The sequence below is a fragment of the Choristoneura fumiferana genome, chromosome Z (assembly GCF_025370935.1).
Source record: "Choristoneura fumiferana chromosome Z, NRCan_CFum_1, whole genome shotgun sequence".
Taxonomy (NCBI): domain Eukaryota; kingdom Metazoa; phylum Arthropoda; class Insecta; order Lepidoptera; family Tortricidae; genus Choristoneura; species Choristoneura fumiferana.
In genome coordinates this window covers 6,208,064-6,229,939 of record NC_133472.1, presented here as the reverse complement: position 1 = coordinate 6,229,939, position 21,876 = coordinate 6,208,064, and the positions used below count along the sequence as shown (strand labels likewise).

The 21,876-nt window shown below is 38.2% G+C and overlaps 1 protein-coding gene across 1 annotated transcript; it reads right to left on the bottom strand.

Moving 5' to 3' along the window:
* Nucleotides 1–5,111: 5,111 nt before the first annotated feature.
* LOC141440692 (protein obstructor-E-like) lies at nt 5,112–21,751 on the bottom strand. Its single transcript, XM_074105234.1, has 5 exons — nt 21,739–21,751; nt 16,012–16,251; nt 15,065–15,253; nt 8,505–8,725; nt 5,112–6,860 (listed from the first exon to the last, which is right to left on the bottom strand). Exons 1-5 carry the CDS (start codon nt 21,749–21,751, stop codon nt 6,780–6,782), a joined length of 744 nt encoding a protein of 247 aa, XP_073961335.1. The 3' UTR covers nt 5,112–6,779.
* Between the last annotated feature and the right edge of the window lie 125 nt (nt 21,752–21,876).

Genomic DNA, 21,876 nt, shown 5'->3' with positions numbered 1-21,876 from the left:
CCCTCGAAATTGTCACTTCAAAGTTCAATATCTCAAAAACGGCTAAACCCAATGATAAAACATGTCTAAGAACCATTTCTAGAAAACCAGCTTTCAAATTAAAAAAAAACCGTTTAGTGCTATTCTTTAATAATTTATTGTTTATTAACGACAATATTTACGAGTATGTAGGTATAAGAGCGTTTTCATATTATCCGATCCGATATCGGTATCGGAGGATGATGGACGACACCCGATAGCCGACATCATGCGCTGTTCTCACATATTTCCGACAAAATCGTTCCGATACGGCCGGCTATACGCATCGACATATTTAGATACACGCATAGCATACATACAAACATTATCGGCGTTCGATGGTGCTGCCAACATATTGGTGTCGGCTCCGATATCCGATATCGGGCCGGACAATGTGAAAGACAGGTACATATTTCATACATTTTACTTGCCCCGATATCGTATTGTCGTCCGATTCCGATATCGGATCGGAAAATGTGAAAACGCTCTAACTCGCCTAACTATTTTCAACAGTTGCGAGTGGCCTACAATCCCGATTCCCTATGGTACTCTATGGTATAGGTACACCAACTGAGCTGAATCTGATCAAATCCTTATGGTACTCTATGGTATAGGTACACCAACTGAGCTGAATCTGATCTGTTGAGTGTTTTTTTAAAGTTAACTGAAATCAAAAATAACACGTCGTACAAAGGGAACTTTGCTCATAAGTGCTCTGTGCCTCCAATTCTCAACGATCGATGTTCAGCGTTTGAAAAACAATGCAATGAAAAAACACCACGCTTCTGTTCATTTATACTCTTTGTGTAACAACTAAATCGGTAGCTTGAGTAAAGTGGGACGAATTTCGGGGGTGTAAGTGGATCAAAATGAGAATAGACAATATGTGTGCCCAGGGGAGCGAGCGTCTCCGTGCCGGAGGCAGCAGCGCGAGCACTGAGCACTTGGCAATTGAAATAAAAAAGAAAACATTTTTTTTCACTTCTCATGCTCGTAAAGTTCGTATTTATGCTGGATCTAGGCCAGGGTTTCTCAAAGTGGGGTACGCGAACCCCTAGGGGTTCGCTATTCGACGGTAGGGGGTTCGCGACAAGGTTTACGCGATGGTGGCTGCAAGACTGGCAAGATGATTAAGATTGGTTTTTGGAGTCTTTTTGTATTTTTTATTTCAACTCCTTTGTTACTTATTTGTTTGTTATTTCTTGTTGTTTGTTTCAGTTTGTATTTTCGTTGGCAAGACGATTCTTACCTTTTATTGAAGGACAGGGTATTTTATTGGTAGGGGTTCGCTGTCGTCTAGAAACTTTAACAGGGGTAGGTGGAGCCATAAGTTTGAGAAACCCTGATCTAGGCGATATAAAATGACTTTTTATGCTCTATTGCATAAAGTAAAACCTTCGTCTAGGGCCAAGGTAATTAGGTGTCAACAGCTACAAACAAAAAAGTTTGTACATATTTTTTTATAATTTTTATTTAATGTTAAACTAAATGTCAATCAAACCAATCTTAATAAATCAATAAAACTAACCACCCGCAGCCAGCCACCGCAAGCAGGCCAGGCTTTTTTAAGGGAGGTTAAGTAACGTATTTCTGTAACTTTACCATAACATTAATTTAATTAATAATCTAAAATTCACTTTGTTAACTTTCTAACAAAATTATAATTGCCAGCAATGTACCTATATACAGCAAAGTAAATTGACTAAACTTCCGAATCCTGCCGACGTGTGTATGAATTATCGTATTAACAAGTGACATGTTTGTATTTAATGAATACGGTACTTTATTTATTGGTGACAAATGACAAACGTTTGGTCTTTGTAAAGCAGGGTTTCTCAAACTTATGGCTCCACCTACCCCTGTTAAAGTTTCTAGACGACAGCGAACCCCTACCAATAAAATACCCTGTCCTTCAATAAAAGGTAACAAATATAGGTAAGAATCGTCTTGCCAGCGAAAATACAAACTGAAACAAACAACAAGAAATAACAAGCAAATAAGTAACAAAGGAGTTGAAATAAAAAATACAAAAAGACTCCAAAAACCAATCTTAATCATCTTGCCAGTCTTGCAGCCACCATCACGTAAACCTTGTCGCGAACCCCCTACCGTCGAATAGCGAACCCCTAGGGGTTCGCGTACCCCACTTTGAGAAACCCTGTTGTAAAGGTTAGAAATACCTTAAATAATGCGTTTTATTCAGCGTTGTCAAGAGGGTAGACACGTTGTATACAGGTTGATTCAATAAGGACAATCGTGTTATAAGAAGTATTATGTACGTGTTTATATTTTGTAAAAAAATGGCATTAGCACAGTATGATAAGTGACATTACTTTCGTTCAATTCATTCGTGGCATTTATTTGTGTAGCAGAGTTGAGGCCGTGCACATAAGAACACGGCATGTAATGACAGCAGGATTTTGACATTCATTCATTCCTTTCATTCATTCTCCTTTTATGCAATCAATTCAGCTCGTGGCACTACCTATAGTAGATATAGCTTAGGTTTAACATTGAGCAATGTTCTATGAAACCTTTCAACAATTCCTAGTATTTCTGGATGAGCGGGGAATACTGCCTTTACTGAAAACTATTAAAATTGGGTTTCAACCAGTAATATCTCGATGCATTAAGTTAGAAAATCACCACTTAATGATTTTAATCAGTTATTTTTGCAGATTTATGATTACGTCACATTTAGTCGTTACAAACCTTAAAAATTACTTTCATAAAAAAACTGGATTCTTGCATACGATAGCGGCCGGTAAATTAAAAAAAAAATTGAGAAAATTGTAAATTGATAATTGCTACAAAGCTATAAATAGCTCAAATTAAGTTTTTTAAGGATCTCCCGTAAGTTTTTGCCTATCCCAATACTGGTAAAGTACACGAATCAAACAATACATTATCTTAAAAATATTTTTATTTAAATTTAAAAACAGTACAGGCTAACAAATATTTATGACTAAAGTGATTACTATTCAAAAGGCCTCAGAGACAGTGAGTATTTAATAAAATCGGCCAAGTGCGAGTCGGGCCACGCGCAGTGTAAGGTTCCGTAGTAATAAACATAATGTAATCCGTTCCAATCGTGAAAATTAAAAAAACACGACTACTTCTGTATGCTGCCAACATGTCTATGTTATTGTATTAATAATTGACATGTTTGTATTAAATCAATAACAATTGCAGTTTACCATTAATTACAGTTTTATGGACTAAGAGTCTCTGAATACGTTGTGGAACTTGTGGCAAACGGACATGACAAAACTATAATAGGTTTGGTATTTTGACTACGGAACTCTAAAAATAAAAACGAATTTACACTTAACACGACTGTTTACATCTATACACATTAAGACATAAAAAATAGTCAGGATCTGTCATTTCCAGCATTTAGAAACTGTAGATAGATGTTAATTATTAAACTGAACACTCCGACTGCCTTTTTTACGTTAGTTTAATATGCTTTAAACTAACGTAAATAAAAAAAACATTATATGTAGCATGGTGAACGGTTGTGTTGCTCTGATGATGAACTCTGACAGAGTTCGAAACGTGTCAGCGTGGTGTGGTGGTGGTGATAATTGGGCTTGTGTGATGTGTGTGTGTGTGTATTCTTACAGACATACTCGGAGCTATCGTAAGCACGCGGGCGAGCATATGATGTTCACAGTTCATTTTCACCAAACCAATGTCAAAGTACGAGTAGCTGTCAAATATCCAGTTGAGTAAATTTCCAGAAACTTAGTCTTACATTGCCGAGGTTGAATGATACATAGTTAATCAACAGTCCTAGCGGCCCATATAACGCGGCTCACACGACATTACGACGAAATGAGGCTTTAAGCTGATTAAACTTTGTAAAGCTTTGGGTGAGCGGAAAAAGGAAAAAAACAAGAGCGAAAAATTGAATTAATTGTAGCGTTTTTACACCCCAATTATGCCTCGTCTCTGACTTTTGAATATTTGATTGGGAACGATTGAATTTATTAACAGTTCAAGCACCTTTTTAAGTTAGTTTTTTCTGGAGGCTACATCTACCGTCAGATTTTTAACATCAGCATTATTATTAGCCGCAAGATGCCGTCTAGTTGTTAATTTAAGAACTACGGTAACGTAAACATATCTAACTAAAGTCTAGTTACCTGTAGCTTATCACCAAATTATTAGGTTCAGCAGACGACTTTACATTTTGGGATTTTTCTAAATTCCCAAAGGAGTCCCAAAAATTACACTGTATATATCATTGACGTAGAAAATTATAAAATACCCGCGTCAAGTTTCATGTCTCTAATCCTAACGAATTCAATTTTTAGATTTTATTTCGATGCCATAGGAATATAGGGATAAAAAGTAGCCCGTGCCTTTTTTCGGTCGGCCAGCTCTATCTACGTACCAAATTTGATCACACACATATCGAAAAACTTTCGCATTTAATATTAATCGCATTCTAACAGAAGGCGTACTGCTGGATTGTCTTACATACTTTTTTGGGTATCTAAAGAAAATAATTATCGCAAAGAAAAAAAGTTGCAAGTTACTTCCTAATGAATTAACTAACTGCCAGGTGTCATGTCTCCTTTAATTAGACTAATGGCTGTTTATTGCGTTAACTTCCAAGTTTTGTAATTGGTCAATAAGGGGTTAGAGTTTCTTCAGGCATTCTACAAAATTGTTTATTTGAAACCGACCTTGTTACAGCAGAAAGTCCGTAGTGCCAACATAATGGAACGAATCGTCGCCAATTTGTTTTGAAAGTGGAATGGTTTCTTTACGAGCGTATTTTTATACTGGCTGATAATATTAATGGCTGGAAATAAGTAAATAAAAAAAATATAGAGTGCGTTTTTGTGATATCTTGTGATTCATAGCTTTGTGACGCACTCTATATTTTTTTTATTTACTTATTTCCAGCCATTACCTAATGTTTTCAGCCAGTTTAAAAATACGCTCGTAAAGAAACCATTCCACTTTCAAAGCAAATTGGAATTGGATATGATAATTATCATTTGTTCATTTTTTTGTCTTTATCTGTCACTTTGATAGTAGATTTTGCGAGAAAAAGACAAAACATGTACATACATACATGTACTTTACGCTACGACTTTACGTGAATCTAATTTTTTATACGTGTTAGACAAATGCACAGGCACATTTTGGGGCTACATTGGCCTAGGCTGCTTTTTTGGTTGACTCCGGTTCTTAATTTATATGTGTAACGGTTTTTTTGGAAAGTGTTTGTGTAACGTACCTAACTGACTTTACATTGATATACGTTAAGGGTGCTGCAGGGCTACAGCGTAATTCGAAAATCGAAGTTCGTATCGTACCGTCCCGCCAACGCTTATATTATTTCATACGAGAGTGAGAGGGCGGGTACGATACGAACTTCGATTTTCTAATTTCGTAGTAGCGCTGCTGGACTGGTGTCCTACCTATGTCCTACTAATGACAAACCGACAGAGATACCACTAGGTATCTCTATTTAATTGCAATCGTATTTTTTACAGAATGCCGTTCTTATTACAAGTAAGCTCAGCTTAAAATAAATTGATAGAAATGACAGACCAAAACAGGAAATAGACTTAACAACTAAAATTTAAATTTTTATGGTGGGTAAGAGTTTAACACTGACCGAAGGAAAAGATTTTAAGAAGGAGTAAGGGAAAAGGGAAATAGAATTAGGAGATTGCTGGAACATACGTGAAAGTAAAAAAATGTGTCAAAATCTCTCCTGTTAGCTAGATATTAAACTCAAGTCCCATCTTGCATGTAGTAGTCTTATTTGGAATGTCTACATAATCTATATGGACACATTATTTCTACTACATTCAAGACAGGCTTTGGTTAAGTTTTTTTTCCAGATAACGTGGAAGATGAAATAATTCAAACTCCATTGGGCTTTAGACATTTCTTCAGCATGCACTTGTAATGTAACCAAGATTAGACCATACTACGTCAAGTCCATTTTAGACTCGCACAATCTAAATACACAGGCAAAATAATAAAACTTGATGTCTATCAGCGCTCTCTAGCTCCATAAATAAAAGGTCTGTTGAAAGGGAAAGAGCGATATACTTTTTTATTAAATGGAAGCTTGTATTTTATTTTCTTGAACTGCCGACGGCAGTTTTTAAATGAGGGCTATCGTTTTTTATCTCACTAGATGGCGCACTGTTGCGTGAGGTTTTTAAGTATGGTTTTAAAGGCTGTTATTACGGGCGTGAAAACAAAGTTTAGATTATAATCATATTTAATACACCTTAAAACCGTACCATATAAATATCGAGCATGCCACATGCAGTGTTGCATAGTCCCTGTTTTGTACGGAAAAAAGGGAGGACAAAGGTTTCCGAAAGACAAAACTGTCTCAAAACACAGATATTCATTGCCCCGGAACGCATATTTGCCATAATTCATTTCAGATATTGCAAAATATTCACAAAATTATTCTAATTGTAAATAAACCCGCGTAGCTCACCCAAAAACTATGAGATTTGACATTTCGGAGACCTCACGCTACACTAGCGCCTCTAGCGGCGAATTCATTCGCGATAGCCCTCATTGTGTGGTCTTGCCACGGTTATTTCTACGCCGATCTAATCCAACTATTTGCACCGTCTGTGATAGATACACTTTGGTTATAATATGAAGGCTACTCGTGCACACTGAAGGTTATTTTTTTCTTAATTTAATTTAGGCGCTATCCTTAGTCTTTGCTACGTATTTCCAGCCAGTCCTCATTACAAGCTTTTTTTTTAGTTTCTGGGCCGAGGGCGCTGCTGTGCTTGTTCTTGGTACTCGTTGGGCTGGTTCTGGCTTGGCCTCTTCGATTGGTGCTGAAAAAAAAAGTTTTGTTACAAAAGGATGTGGCTTGGCCTGACACAGCACGAGATTGGAAATTGAGGGGTATAAGAAGAGCGTTGATACAGTAGAATCTCACAGTGAACACTGTACTGTGTGTCAGTGAGACCTCTTTGTAATCGACTGTACCTAAATAATAGCTAAAAAAAATTGGTTACGGCAGTCACACATAAATGAACTTAAAGTCTAAAAAGAAAATTGATTTTATTAAAAATTACGACAAAACCTTCAGTTACCTATGTCACATTGTACTTACAATTGGTAGGTACAATTTTTTTAAATCTCAACCTGATCGTTTCAGTAGATCAGCAAATTAGCTGTGACAGACGCACGTACAGATAAACACACAAATGGTCCTTTAAGGATACCATCTGTAATTTTGAAGTACAGAACACCAAAAAATGTGCAAATGTTTGAGATCCAGACAACAACACAAATAACTCATCAAATAAAATTATATCCTTTCTTTTCCTTTACTTAAGTTAAGTCACGAATACATATCTTACACGTTATTAGGAACATAAGCAAGCAAGTCAAATAAAATATGTTTCTCGTTTCTCCTCATATAAGTGTCACTGTAAGTTTCACTTTCCCCGTTATTGTCCGAAGGAGATAGAAGATTATTAAACGCGACAGTTTTGTTAATGCAGTTGGCGAAACTAAATTTGCAAACGACAGTTCCCAGTCTCGTCGTTTCAGGCCGCACTTGTAACTTTGCCTGAGAGATGGACATGCCGTATAGGGAAAGGTCATTTTCGTCACGGAATCCCCATTACGAATGGTACTTTCTCAAGCTCGTAACGAGCTTGATTTCAGAGTTGCAAAAACCACCTTAGCGAGGTTACACAAAGCTCAGATTCGAAATAAATGCATAATTCGAGATAAGCCTTTGGGTCTATGAGGAGATGATTAATCAAAGAACAGAACCATTAACGCCTTGTTATATCTATCTTCTCTATATATATACCCATAAAACAGTACCAAGATTGACTGACAGACAACGTACAGTCTAAACTACTGGTGCTAGAGACTTGAAATTTGGCATACATGTACTTAAAGTATCGTAGAGGTAAATTGAGGAAGGATTTTTGAAATTTCTATAGGGAAATTATCTAAATTTTGTTTATTTCTTTGCTTGTAGGCGGTAATCTATAAAACTACAGAGCCGATTTTAAAAATTCTTTCACCAATGGAAAGTTTCATCCATACCTGCGGACTCTGTCTAGCTACTTCATCTTCTGACCATGCAGCAGTGGGCACATCACACTCTTCAGTTGGAGGCAATAACTACACAGCGGAGCGAGTGTTTCTCAAATACTAGCATTAGCCAAGCAACGCTGGAGCCGAGGATCTTTATCTTTCAATGCCCGAGTCCAGTGCAGCCTAGATCCTTGTAGAAACTGCAGTCCATACCTGCGGCTCTAAGCTCGTCCTCTTTTGGGGGCGGAGCGATTGTAGTGGGCACATCGCATTCCGCAGTAGAAGGTACCAAGCAGCGAAGCTAGCATCTGTTGAACACCAGCATGACCGGGCAGCGCTGTAGTCGGAAATACTCACCGATGGATGGCTGCCATCAGATCTAATCCACCTTGAACCCTTCTAGAAACTTCCATCCATACCTGCGGTCTCTCTCTAGGCTCTTCCTCTTCCGGGGGCGGGGCAGTTGTAGTGGGCACGTCGCACTCCTCAGTAGGAGGCACTACGCAACGGAGCGAGCGTCTGTCGAACACCAGCATGGCCGGGCAGCGCTGGAGACGGGGGTATCCGCCCTGGCACTGCCAGTAGCGGTTGCATGACTTGCCGAGCGGCACGTTCCCGTTGGGGTCTTCGTTGCACAGAGCTGGAAGGGACGCCGTACAATTAGTACAACAAGAGATACATGGTTCCGAAGACGTGATCAGAAAAGGCATCTGCCACAGCGGAGCATACATAAACATCTGACACTCCCTGCCGGCCCTTGAAATAGAATAGTATCAGATATTGAGGAACGCTTCGTTGTGTCAGATATTGGTGCTGGTGACTGTATAAATCGTACCGTATCACCGTATTTACGTGAATCATGCCCTTTTTTAATGAACGTCACTGGAGTGTACGAACCTCTTCTTCTGCCAATACTTGCTTTCGTAATAAATCCTACTTCCTACTAATATTTTTAATGTGATTCCCACTAGAATGTAGTGAAATCCCGGAATAAAGTAACTGCTGGATCTGCTGGTTTACGCGTGCGAAGCCGCGGGTAAGCATTATTTCAATATAAACCAACAAGAAACTTATGTTATGGGGCTGAGTTTCACCGCATTCGCATTTCATGCTTGAAAGTTGAGCTAGATACCACTCGGAATATTTTAATTGATAAACTTTGCTAACTTAAAGTGCAATTTGCATGAGAATACTCTGTTTGAGGCTAAGTTTTGATAAATTGGCAATTAATGTAGCAGCATGAGCCTGGTGTTATTTAAGTCAGACAGCAAACGTTACGGATGGCTTATAATTAGTATAGCATAATCCTGGTAGCGGCACCATATTGTGGGGCCGTAGTGCTAACCATATTGATCGATATATGGAGAGTAGTTTCATAGAATGACAATCTCACATGAGGCCCATGAGGGTAAAGTAGCAAGAGTAGTTCCATTGGACAACAATCCCAGATGAGGGAAAAGGAGAAAAAAGTGACCAACTTAAGACAGTACTCGAAAAGTTTTTTTACAGTCTGCGTACCAGTAAAATACTAGCTAGTGAACGATTTTTTTTCTGTTTGTGTTATCTTGATGTGTCGGTTGATATAATTAATTCAGGTCAAGTACTGTTTTTATTTAAAATGTAGGGCGTTAAAATAATTCGGAGAGAAACTCTTTTGCGAACGTACCTCGAAAATCCTAAAACAATTTTTGCGGCGGCTGGAAAAATGGTGGATGTAAGTCGTACGACGGTGCGAAATATTGTTAATCGGTACTTAAAAGAATACAGAATTCAAGAGAAAGCTCGAAGTGTACGCCCGACGGGCCCCTTAAATAAAGAAAATAAAAGAGAAAATAGTGTCGTACAAGAATAATTGTCGTTTAACGGTGCGGGATGTGGCCAAAATATGAAAACTAGTATATCTATGGTCCAGAGAGCGAAATTGCATCAAAATTTAAATACCTATAAAAAGTTAAAGCTCCAAACCATCAGTAAAACCATACAATAGTTCCGTTACAAGGTCCCGAAAATTGAAGGAGCTTTTCGCAATTTGGACGATTTGATGTATGTGAAAAAAGATTTTGCGACTTTGCCAGGTAATCCATTGTACACAACTGAAAATAGGGTGACACTCTTTCCCGGCCCGGATAATACCGGGATAATACCGACCCTGTTTTCCGTGTACACGCCCATAGAAGCTCCTGTCAGTTTGTATGGGCGTGTACACTAAAAACAGGGCCGGTAATTCCATGTCGGTGTTATCCGGGCCGGGAAAGAGCATCACCCCTGAAAATATAGCGAATATAAGCGACGAAAATAAAAATATTTTTATGGAAAATATTGGTGAAAATTATTTGATCTGGCAAGAAATATCAACAAAGTCACCGAAACCACTGTGCAAAATTTAATGGCAGGCTTGAATAAAAAAATTCGCTTCTTCAGCTGCAAAATCCTCAAACCATAAAATCTATATACATATTGTAGATAGACATTATACATTACATAACTAAAATAAAATGTCGTTGCAGTTCATTGGAGTTTCATTGATATCAATAAATTATACTCTGTAAAAAAAATTTTCGTTACGGGCCTTAGTTCCAAATGCCTCCAGATTGAATTAGCTATTAAGTATATTAACTGCTTGTTACATCGCAGTCAAAAAAACGAAATTAAAACACTAAAAAGTGATACAAAAATCTGTTAGATGATGATTTGATGCATTACCAATTGATTTTGATTTTGAAGCATAAAAAGTGATTAATATGACACCTATCTGCTTCAATATTAAATGTATGAAAAATGAGAAAAATAATACGCAACAATTCCCTATAACTACGTAATATTTGACTTTCCGTTTAATGTTACGACAGAGATTGATTTTGATATCAACGAAAATTGTCTCCTTGTTCTGTCTTCCCCCATATCGTGGTGTATTGTGCAAGATGTATAGCGACCGCAGGCACGCGCCGATAATAGTATAGGATCCCGCAAATTTCTTCATTTAGTAACCCATGTGTTCATGATGTTTTTAATTTAAAAAAATCACAGTCATCCACCGTAAACAAAATCAACCCTCTTCGCACAGTCAACTAAAAACGTAAAGGTATTTTATTAAAAAAATAGGGAAGTTGAGAAAATAACAAGTACAGAGAAAAATATTTTTTTAGGGCTTCATTCGTTTTGTTAGGGAATGGATATGCGCGCGTTTGACTTTTGTGAATGAACTTGTAACTAGTTCGAAACAAAAAAGTCGTTCGTGGAGTGTCAGATAAGTTAGTCTCTAGCGATCTCAGAAGCCAAAATTTCGCCTATAAATGTTACTTAAACTGTTTGTTAACAAATAAGCACTCCCTATGTTTATAATACGTATTAGAGTAGGTTCCACTGGGGGTACTCATGTTACTATGATATTCCATTATATTAAGCCGTAATTATTATTTAAGCAGCTTAACTAAGTTAATTTTGCTTTCTTATTAAAAACATCTATCCTAAAATCGTTCGTTTCGATTTTAAATGCCCTTTTGTCTGTTTAAGGAAAAGTCTGCTTTGGCTGCATATCGACGGGTCTCTGACTCAACCTAGTAGTATAAAATATGATAATTTAAGAAATTCGAACAAACATTTGAGATACGCTTCCTTATTAGATACATCATCCTAGCCTATATACGTGCCACTGCTGGGCACAGGCCTCCTCTCAGAACAAGAGGGCTTGGGCCATAGTTCCCACGCGGGCCCAGTGCGGATTGGAAACTTCACACGCACCATTGAATTGCTTCGCAGGTTTGTGCAGGTTCTCTCACGATGTTTTCCTTCACCGCATAGCTTGTGGTAATTTTCAAATGTAATTCCGCACATGAATTTCGAAAAACTCAGAGGTGCGAGCCGGGGTTTGAACCCACGACCCTCTGCTTGAGAGGCGATAGATCAAACCACTAGGCCACCACGGCGGCCTTATTAGATTAGATTAGAAATTTTATATAAGAGGTAGAGTCAGAGACCCATCGACATTATGTTATCAGGTCCAGAATTTTGCCTCGGAATCTCAGACTACAAAGTTAAAACACAGGAAATTAATGCAAAAGCGCGTCCCAATTAACCTTCGAATTAATTTTAACTACTCATTTGCTTTCCTGAGCCTCTGATGTCAGTTTTTGAGACAGCAATTTGTCGCAGAAGCGCTCGCCATTTTCATTCCAACCTCAAGTTGCTTCTGTTAGAAGCGACCTGCATCCACCGTGAACCCACGGCTTTGATCAGGTCATCCGTCCATCTCGTTGAAGGACGTCCTACGCTGCTTGCGGTCTCAACGGGCTTTGTTCTCCGTACTATATGCCTTGTCAATTGCCACTTTCACGAACTAATTAATTCGCTTGGCTATGTCGCGACTTCGAAGTAGTCTCCAATATGCAGGAAGGATTTTCTAATCATTATTTACATACTCGTATTTCTAACTGGAGACATATTTCTGTTGCTAAATATTTGTACGCCATACTATGGCAAAACAAGGAATGGAACCTAGGACATTATACAATAAGACCAATTTATACCCTTGTTTATGCAAATAAAAATATTTGAATTTTGCCCTATAAAATAACCAACCAAGTTGTGCCTAACAGCCCGGCAATATTCGTGCAACAAGCGATGCGGCGAGCGAATCCTGCGTTCATTGCGTGCCCTTGCCTGGTACCAATGTGCAACAAGCGACTTGGCTGCGCAATGAACAGGCAAAGAGAATCTCACCCATTGTCGCACATGTATCGCGTCCACTAGCCTTTCGAACCCCTTTCCTTTATTCATTATTCTGTTAATGAATCTTACAGTGCTTATGGATTACTCGTAATTTCCATTTAAGTATCGGTCAGTTGTAATGCTATTAACTTTCTCTATTATGATCGGTTCGTTAGCTAAACTGCATGATACGCTTGTTTCTGAGACGTAGGCAAAGAGCTAGTCGTTTCTTTCGGTTAATAAATAATCGGCATACACTACACTAAATACACGATAATTATCACTACATAAAATGCTGTCTGCGCCGTGCAGAGTAGAAAGAAACAAAAAATCCCCTAGTTATCCATAAATTGTCCCTAATTTTACTAGTCATAACTTATTCTTCTAAGACACCACACTCTCGACAGAGTGATCGTGGTTAATAAACGTGGTGAAACGTCATGAATAATTTGTTGGGTAAAATAGTGTGGTAGATTCCCCTTGCCATCGGTATGGATTTTGTATTTTTTTATATAAAACCTCTATATTCCCTTTCATACAAAATAATCTTACTCGGTCTATCCAGAACATTTTATAAACCTCTGGCAACGTCGAGCTATTATTTGCTTTTAAAACAGAATACAAATTTTATCCTAATTCTTGGAAATTATTATCCTATTTATTGGAAAAATTATTACTGTTGCCGGAGCTTCGCACGGTACATTTATTTCGAAATTTTTGCACTAGCATAGCTCTTATACTAGATGAATCGATTGCAATGTAACGATAATCACTCGGATCGCTTGACAGGAGAAATCGAATTAATAATCGAATGAAACCGAACAAGACAATGACGGCTTCGCAATTTGTCAGCTAGTTACGAACGTAACTAAATGATTCGATCATTATTGATCACAAAGAAAGATCACGCAGGTCAAGTGCCAAATGATCTAGAACAAAAGCGGTTGAAACAATGATAGCTATTCACAAAAGTCACATTATATTTAAGGCTAGACAATAAAATATCTGATGTCCATAACAATACTGAGTCGTTTCCTCTATGTAACTGCGTCTTGTAATCTGATTATATAACTAAACTTTAAAGCGACAGTAGAAATTGTCTGAGAATCATTCTTGAAATAATTATCATCTTTGATTTAATATGTCAACGCACACCTCCAAACTATTAGGTCTTGCTTGAAATTGCACACGTTTGCAGATTCATAAAGCGAGCCGGGGCCGTCCTCGATCACCGAAAAATATGAAGCAAAAATATGAATATATGATGAAAATATGAATTTTGCAGGTGGTAGGACCTTGTGCAAGGTCCGCCCGGATTGCTACCACCATCTTGCTCGCTAATCCTGCCGTGAAGCAGCAGTGCTTGCACTGTTGTGTTTCGGCGTGGAGAGTAAGACAGCCGGTGAAATTACTGGCACTTGAGGTATCCCATTTTAGGCCTCTAGGTTGGCAACGCATCTGCAATTCCCCTGGTTTGCAGATGTTTATGGGCGGTGGTGATCTCTTACCATCAGGAGACCCACTTGCTCGTTTGCCATCCAGTCGTATAAAAAAAAAGCCTCATTGAAAAGTATTAAGGGATATTATGTCATCAAAAAAGATTAATTAACTTAAACGAATATGACTGATTTTCAGGCCCCCATGTGATCGGCTGTTGTAGGGTGTGTTGTAGGTTAAGATGGTACAGCACGTTTACTTTTTTCACATCTCAAAGAACCACCTCATCATAAGCCGGAAGGCGTCCAATGTTAAACAAAGGCAAATGGCCTTAGAACGCCACATAACAGCTTGCCACGTGCATCCACGGGTGGCTCGCACAGTTCGATGTTGTCGGTCTACGTAACGGGAGGCCTGCCAACGCTGCGTCCTCCGATTCATGGTCACCACTCAAGGCCTTTTAGCTCCTCACGGCTAAGTTGTTTAGGGAACTGTGACCTTGGGAATTTTTGGCTCTAGATTTGCAAAGAACTTCCGCACTCCGGATTCTATCCCGCAAAGAAACTCTGAGCATATTTTTCTTTGGAGCTGTTGCGCGTACAATACTTAACTTAATAGGGAATTTAAACCAACAAATTCGATTAAAGTCATCCCATTGCTTGTATTGAACAGTCAGCAGCAGAAATGGATGAGGGGTTGCGGTGCTCATAATGATCTACACACGACTCTTGCTAAGGTAATAAACAAGAGAACATTTTTAATAACCTCAACCGCTCATCTATTTCTGCTGCTAACCGTACGGTACATTTGTTGAAGAATTATTGAACCAACTTACGGTGCTTCTGGCATCCATCAACGTTTTCGGGCCAGTCACAAGAGTGTGCTTGCTCGTTGTACAGCAGACCTCCGATGCAGAGCTGCTCGGTGGCTGTCCCGTTCCAGCAGGTCCAGTACCTGGTGCAAGAGGTCTCGTGGCCGAAGATGCCGTACAGCCAATCACAGTGCTCCGTGCCGATAGGAGGGTCTGTGGGAGAAGTGTCACAGTTAAAGTATTACTTAATGAGGGTTTCTGTGACGGTTCCCCTTGTTTACGCATATTTTTTATGTCATAATTCTATTTTGCATAATCTTTTCGCATAACAGTTTACTCAGAATTCTCTTAGGCATAACAACCCACTTATAATACCCCATAAAAATTTGCCACGCTTCATGAAACTTCGTTATTTTTATATTTTAAATTTATATCAAATTGTTTTCCAATAATTTTAGCAAATATTTCTTTACCACGTTGGAAAAATCTGGCTGTAAGACCATTTGAATTTTAAACTAAACACAGTTCTTAGCATTATCTATGGTAGACGACTCGAAAAAAGTGACAGTCAGGGTGGCTACTACGAAATACGAAAATTGAAGTTCATATCGTTTTCCTGACGCTAACATTATTTAATACGAGAGTGAGAGGGACGGTACGATACGTACTTCGATTTTCGAATTTTGTAGTAGCCCCTTGTATTGGCGGGTAGCCATTATTTTATTCAGTTGTTTTAGCTCCTTTCTTTTGCCGAGCTGTGAAGTGAGTGGACACAAAATAATTTCATTTTTGCATTTTTTTCCTCGCAATGTAATGAAAATCATTGTGTGTATCACGGGCCGTAGGGGATTACTAACGAGAGTCATTAAAAGCCCTCCGCCACCGGCGTCGGGCTTCTAACAGACTCTCGTTAGTAATCCCCTTCTTACGCCCCTTAATGCACAATGTACTATAACACTCTTGATACTCACTTATCTGCACCTTTGGGTACTCGCAGTAGTTCGACCGCCACGGGTAATCGCAGCCCTCAGTCACTCCTCTATGCTTTCCCGCGAACACCAGGCCGTTGGGGCAGTCGTACTGCACCGACTGGCCGTTGTCGCACTCCCAGTATTTGTCGCAGTATTTGTCGTCAGCCACTACACGCGACTTCGTCTTGCATGGGTCCTCGATTTGGGCTGCTGAGATTATGCTCGCGAGCGCCAGTGTTGCTGCAAAGAGAAAAACAACATCATGATTGGTGTTCCAAGGATGCTATGTATATCTTACACCACACATGAGGGCAATTGTCCCCAAAGAGGTTTAAGGGTTATTCGAGCGTTTCAATGAGGGCTATCGTTTTTTGTCTCACTAGATGGCGCACTGTAGCGTGAGGTTTTTAAGTATGGTTTTGAAAGTCTGTTATTACGGGCGTGAAAACAAAGTTTAGATTAAAATCATATTTAATACACCTTAAAACCGTACCATATAAATATCGAGCATGCCACAGTGTTGCATAGTCCCTGTTTTTGTTCGGAAAAAAGGGAGGACAAAGGTTTCCGAAAGACAAAACTGTCTCAAAACACAGACATTCATTGCCCCGGAACGCATATATGCCATAATTAATTTCAGATATTGCAAAATATTCACAAAATTATTCTAATTATAAATAAACCCGCGTAGCTCACCCAAAAACTATGAGATTTGACATTTCGGAGACCTCACGCTACACTAGTTCATTCGCGATAGCCCTCATTGCCTCACTATCTTGGTCACTTTTTTTACGAATTGGCTGTAGATGCCGATGTCGCTTTCGATTATTTGTTAGAGTTCCTGTATTCTAATCAGATAACATAACTTTTTTATCAATCTTTTGCCATTTTCACAGAAAAATATCCACGGAAATGGTTAGGAACAAACGCTTGAATAAGGAACCAAACCGTCAATCTTGAGGTGGAAGAGGGATGGAAGAGGAACAGCGTATGATTTCAGAAGTAAACATCACCTGTCTGCTATTCTCAGTAGAAGAATATATAAAAAGAACCTAACACGGCTAACCAACTCACTGTTAAACTACAAACTCGTTGGCTTTACGGCCTCGCATGTAATGCAACTTGCACTACTTTTCTTGCAAGTCTAAACTCGGTTTTATAAACTTTTTAAAAAAAAAATTGAACCGCCGAAAAAACTGAAAAGCAAAAAGTTATATTATTCTTAAACTAATAGTAGATTGTAGGTACAACAAGAGCATAAAACAGGCCATTTTACCCGAGGCGGTTATATAGCCGCACGAGCCGGTACGGCGCAGGGTGGATAGACACGTCGAGGGGAAAATGGGTTTAATGCTCGAGTTTTACACTCTGCTTTTCACTTCGATGGCAAATGAAATATCAACAGTGGAAACAATTGTTCACTTACTATGTTGTACCTTTTATTGTTCATGCATCATTATATAATTATATTTTTTAGTTTTATTGATCTATTTTGATTGATTTGCTTGATTTTTAGTTTTATATAAATTAAAAATATAATAATGTAGAAACTCCTTTGTTTGTGGCTGTTTACACCTTATTACCTTATTGCCTTGGTGGTAGACGAAGATTTTAATTTACGCACTAGAGCACAAGAACTCATTTTATGTCGCCTAGACAGTATAAACATGAACTTTACGAGCATGAGAACTGAAAAAGATTTTTGCGGATTTTACTTGCATCGTCATTCTATCAACAATATTGCGCACCAAATTTTAAGCCAGTCTGACAAAAGCTCGCAATATATGGGATAATACCTCGGTATTTTTATTTGTGTTACGACGAAAGTGGCTTCACGCTTCTTACATTCCACCGTAATATTCGTGTAATTAAATGAATTTCGCCTTGATGTTCTTTACTTTTGAGCAAATAACTTCCGGCTTAAATGCTCTGCGGGAAAAAACTTTTGTTCTTAAAAAGTAAGTTTTGTTGAATTTCGAAAGCTTTTTACAACAAAATGTATGGCGCTTTGGAGTTTTGAAGTTAATTGTTTTCGTGTTTAGATGACAATGATTTTATTCTTTATGGTGTTTAAGATAAGGTACACTAAACTAAAATACTACACAGAGAAGTGAATGAATAAATTGATTACACACACAGCTACAAAAAGATCTGATTTCACAAAAGGTGAATGAATGAATTGAATGAGTAATTGTCAAAATCCTGCTGTCATTACACGACATGGTCTCGTGTGCGTGACCTCAAATTTGGTCGCACTACTATACCTACATATGTCTACCAGAACATTCATTCCTCAGATTTCTAAACTCGTCAGTTTTTTAGGAACCGCTGTCAAAATGGCAAGACGGAACGAAAATTGTTTGTTTCTTAAAATATGGTAGTACAGGTAATATGTGAAAGTGTGTGTTTGTATGTTTGTCCGTCTTTCACGTCTAAACGGAGTGACGGATCGTCGTGATTTTTGGCACAGAGAATTTATGGCCAGAGAGTGACATAGGCTACTTTTTATCCCGGAAAATTTCACAGTTTCCGAGGGAACAGCACGCGATAACCGAATACCACGCGGGCGAAGCTGCGGGAAAAAGCTAGTACTTAATACGAATAAATTGAAATTATGAATATGAATAAAATGAATTTAAATTTAAACTATTATTAAAGATTACATAATTATCATTTAATAATTAAAATTAAATTAAATTAAGGATAAAGAGTTACATTATAAATTAATTGATTATTAATCGGGTTCGGGGAAGCTATTGTCCATAGACACGATATACCTTTTCCGGACAAATCAACATTTTATTCTAACGGATAATGATAGTGTTTGTTGATTATGATAAGTACTCGTAATAATTGATGTTTAAAAACATTCATGTTGCTGCGCCCTTGTAGGGTCCATGTTTGTACAGTCGAAGTCAGAAATATCTTTATACTTTATTACTCGTACCTTCGTGTTCTTCTAGTTCTCTTTTAAAATGGCTTTTCTGTTTTAATTAGGACAATTTCGCCAGTGTCAAGGTAAACTCTTTTTGAGAGGGACGTTGTACGGTGATTGCAGTAAAATTCCTGAAACCACGTGGAGACAACTTGCGCATTAAAAAATGTCACACACGAGAGCAATATAGAATTTTGTGATCACTGTTCACTGTTAAGGTTAAACGTCGCATAAAACACTATCAAAATTATACTTCAACTAGCCAAAGAAACAGAAATAGCAAAATTAGATATTGTCTACATCTGCCATGTTCGAATGCTACAAATCGAATCCTACCTTCGTGTTTAAAATTGACAGAAGATATATAGTGACAAATAGCTCTTAGAAAAACCTTCGGGTTTCAGGGAAATCGAAAGGATTCGTGTAGTAAAAAATGACAATTGTCTTTTTGACTTAGTAGCAATCCATCACGTGCACTCGTTGTGTTTCATTGATTTATGTAGAGCAGTTAAAACCACCACTTACTTATTTATGTTGTTTATTTTTCGAAAATTAATTTCCATGGGGAGTCAACTTAAACAGGGTCTTTCTGTAAATAGCCTATAACGGGAAATTGTTTATATGTATACATATAATTTTTTATTCAAGAAGGCTGAAAGTTTCAAGAAAGGTGTTGATTGTAGGTATTTTAATGAGGTACAAGACCGAGTTATAGAAGCAACGAAGATTTCGAAAAGTAACGAAAAACAGGGTCGGTATTTCCATGTCGGTATTATCCGGGCCGGGAAAGAGTGTCACCCGCATGAATCATGATACTCGTACAGTGTAATGTGTAGAGACCTTTAGCCACCCTATACTTGGTTTGGATAGGTATTTAACTAAATGTAAACAAAACAACGTCAATTGGTGTCTTAAATATTGAAATTCCCCCATTAAACTATCTAAACATTTAGATTTCTGTATTGAAATACACTAGTCCAGGGTTACTCAAAGTGGGGTACGCGAACCCCTAGGGGTTCGCTATTCGACGGTAGGGGGGTTCGCGACAAGGTTTACGTGACTCCAAAAACCACCAGGCTGCAAGACTAGCAAGATGATAAGATTGGTTTTGGATCTTTTTGTATTTTATTTCATTTCCCGTCGTAAACGTCGATTCGCCACAGCATGACTTTTTTCGCCCTTATTACGTGATTAAAGCGTTTTTTGATCCGCTAAAGCCTTCCGCGTCGTTCTTATTTGTTTGTTATTTGTTGTGTTTGTTTCAGTTTGTATTTTGTTGCAAGATGATTCTAACCTATATTTGTTACCTTTTATTGAAATAAATAATATACATTATATTATTGATGATGATGATTGAAATAAAACAGTCAATTTTATTACTTTCCTTGGGGGGGGGGAGGTAGGGGTTTCGCCATCGTCTAGAAACTTTAACAGGGGTACGTGGAGCCATAAGTTTGAGAAACCCTGCACTAGTCTATTTTGTATTACAATGATAGATATCAGTAGGTACCTACCTACGTAAATGTTAAACTTCTTGAATGTACCAATATCTGACAGCTGAAGTTTGTTCACATTTAGTTAATTAACTATTGAAACCAAGTATAGTTTATGTACTGTACACATGTGGAGTTAATACACCCTAAGATAATATACATAGCTCTCAACCTCAAAGGTGCCTTGACTACTAATTTAGTATTTAAAGAGCATGTGTGTAATCCCGGCTCGTATTACGTATACATAAAGTAACTTCCGTCTTGTCACTTCATTTTGGCATAGCAAAGGTTTGAGGATGTTTTTGATGTTTTTAATATGAAGCAGTTAGTAATTGATACTAATCAATTTGAAATCCTTAAATGATTTACAATACTTAACAAATCTTATTTAACTTTCAAAGTTTTTAGGACTCCGTCATACTAAAATTTCCAGTTTCTAGAACAACTGGAAGTACTAATGGAAACATCTTTTTACCCCACTGCGAAGAAGGAGGGTTATGTTGTTATCTATTTCCATGTCCTCTCGTAACTACTCAACGGCTGAACCGATTTTGATAAATGATACGACATTGGATTCGTCTTGAGGACAAGCCATTACTTTATTTATGATGATGATATCTATGAATTTTGTGGTGTCACTGGTGTCTACTTCTCAATTGACACCAGGTGACCTACATGTTCGTCATAGTCACCTATATTTGCTCGAAAATACAAACTGAGACATGGATGCACAGAAAAACTAGAAAAAGAGACCGGCGCTGGAAATCGAACCCAGGTCCTCAGCAATCCGTGCTGCGTGCTATAACCCCTACACCACCGCTGGACGGGAATCTAGACATGAATTTTTCCTATGCATACATATCTCAGGTTGCTTATTTCTACTACGCTACTTAAGCAGCAGCACTAGCGACATCTATGTTCCGCTCTCATAGAGACGTCACATTATTTCGGAACTAACCGCTCACCCAGACACGCAGCACGGATTGCTGAGGACCTCGTTCGATTCCCAGCGCTGGTCTCTTTTTCTGGTATTTCTGTGCATCCATGTCTCAGCTTGTATTTTCGATATGGTTTCACGGGATACCCGTAACTAGTAACAAATTTGGAGTTGAAATAAAAAATACAGACAAAAAATACAGACCAAAGACTCCAAAAAAACAATAATACTATATTTGCTCATCTCGCCAACGCTTCACACGTTGCTGTTTTGGCATTTGACAAATTCACGCACATTCCCCTCGCAATTTCAACCCGCAAATTATAACACACAAGCAACTCTTGCGCAAGCCGAACTTTCACCTCGTTGCGTCATCGCGAAACAATGCCGTGGGATCAAAATGGCCGAACAAACAAACACCGTTTGATGCAACTATTAGCAACATAATCAAGTACAGTTTGGGTTCCGCGGAGGGGCATGGACCTCTGAACATTTCTTGT

Coding starts and splice junctions, on each gene's coding strand:
- LOC141440692 (XM_074105234.1), bottom strand. Junction 15,254..16,011: donor GTACCCAAAGGTGCAGATAA/GTGAGTATCAAG, acceptor CTTCTCCCACAG/ACCCTCCTATCGGCACGGAG. Junction 6,861..8,504: donor AGCCTAGAGAGAGACCGCAG/GTATGGATGGAA, acceptor TTTTTTTTTCAG/CACCAATCGAAGAGGCCAAG.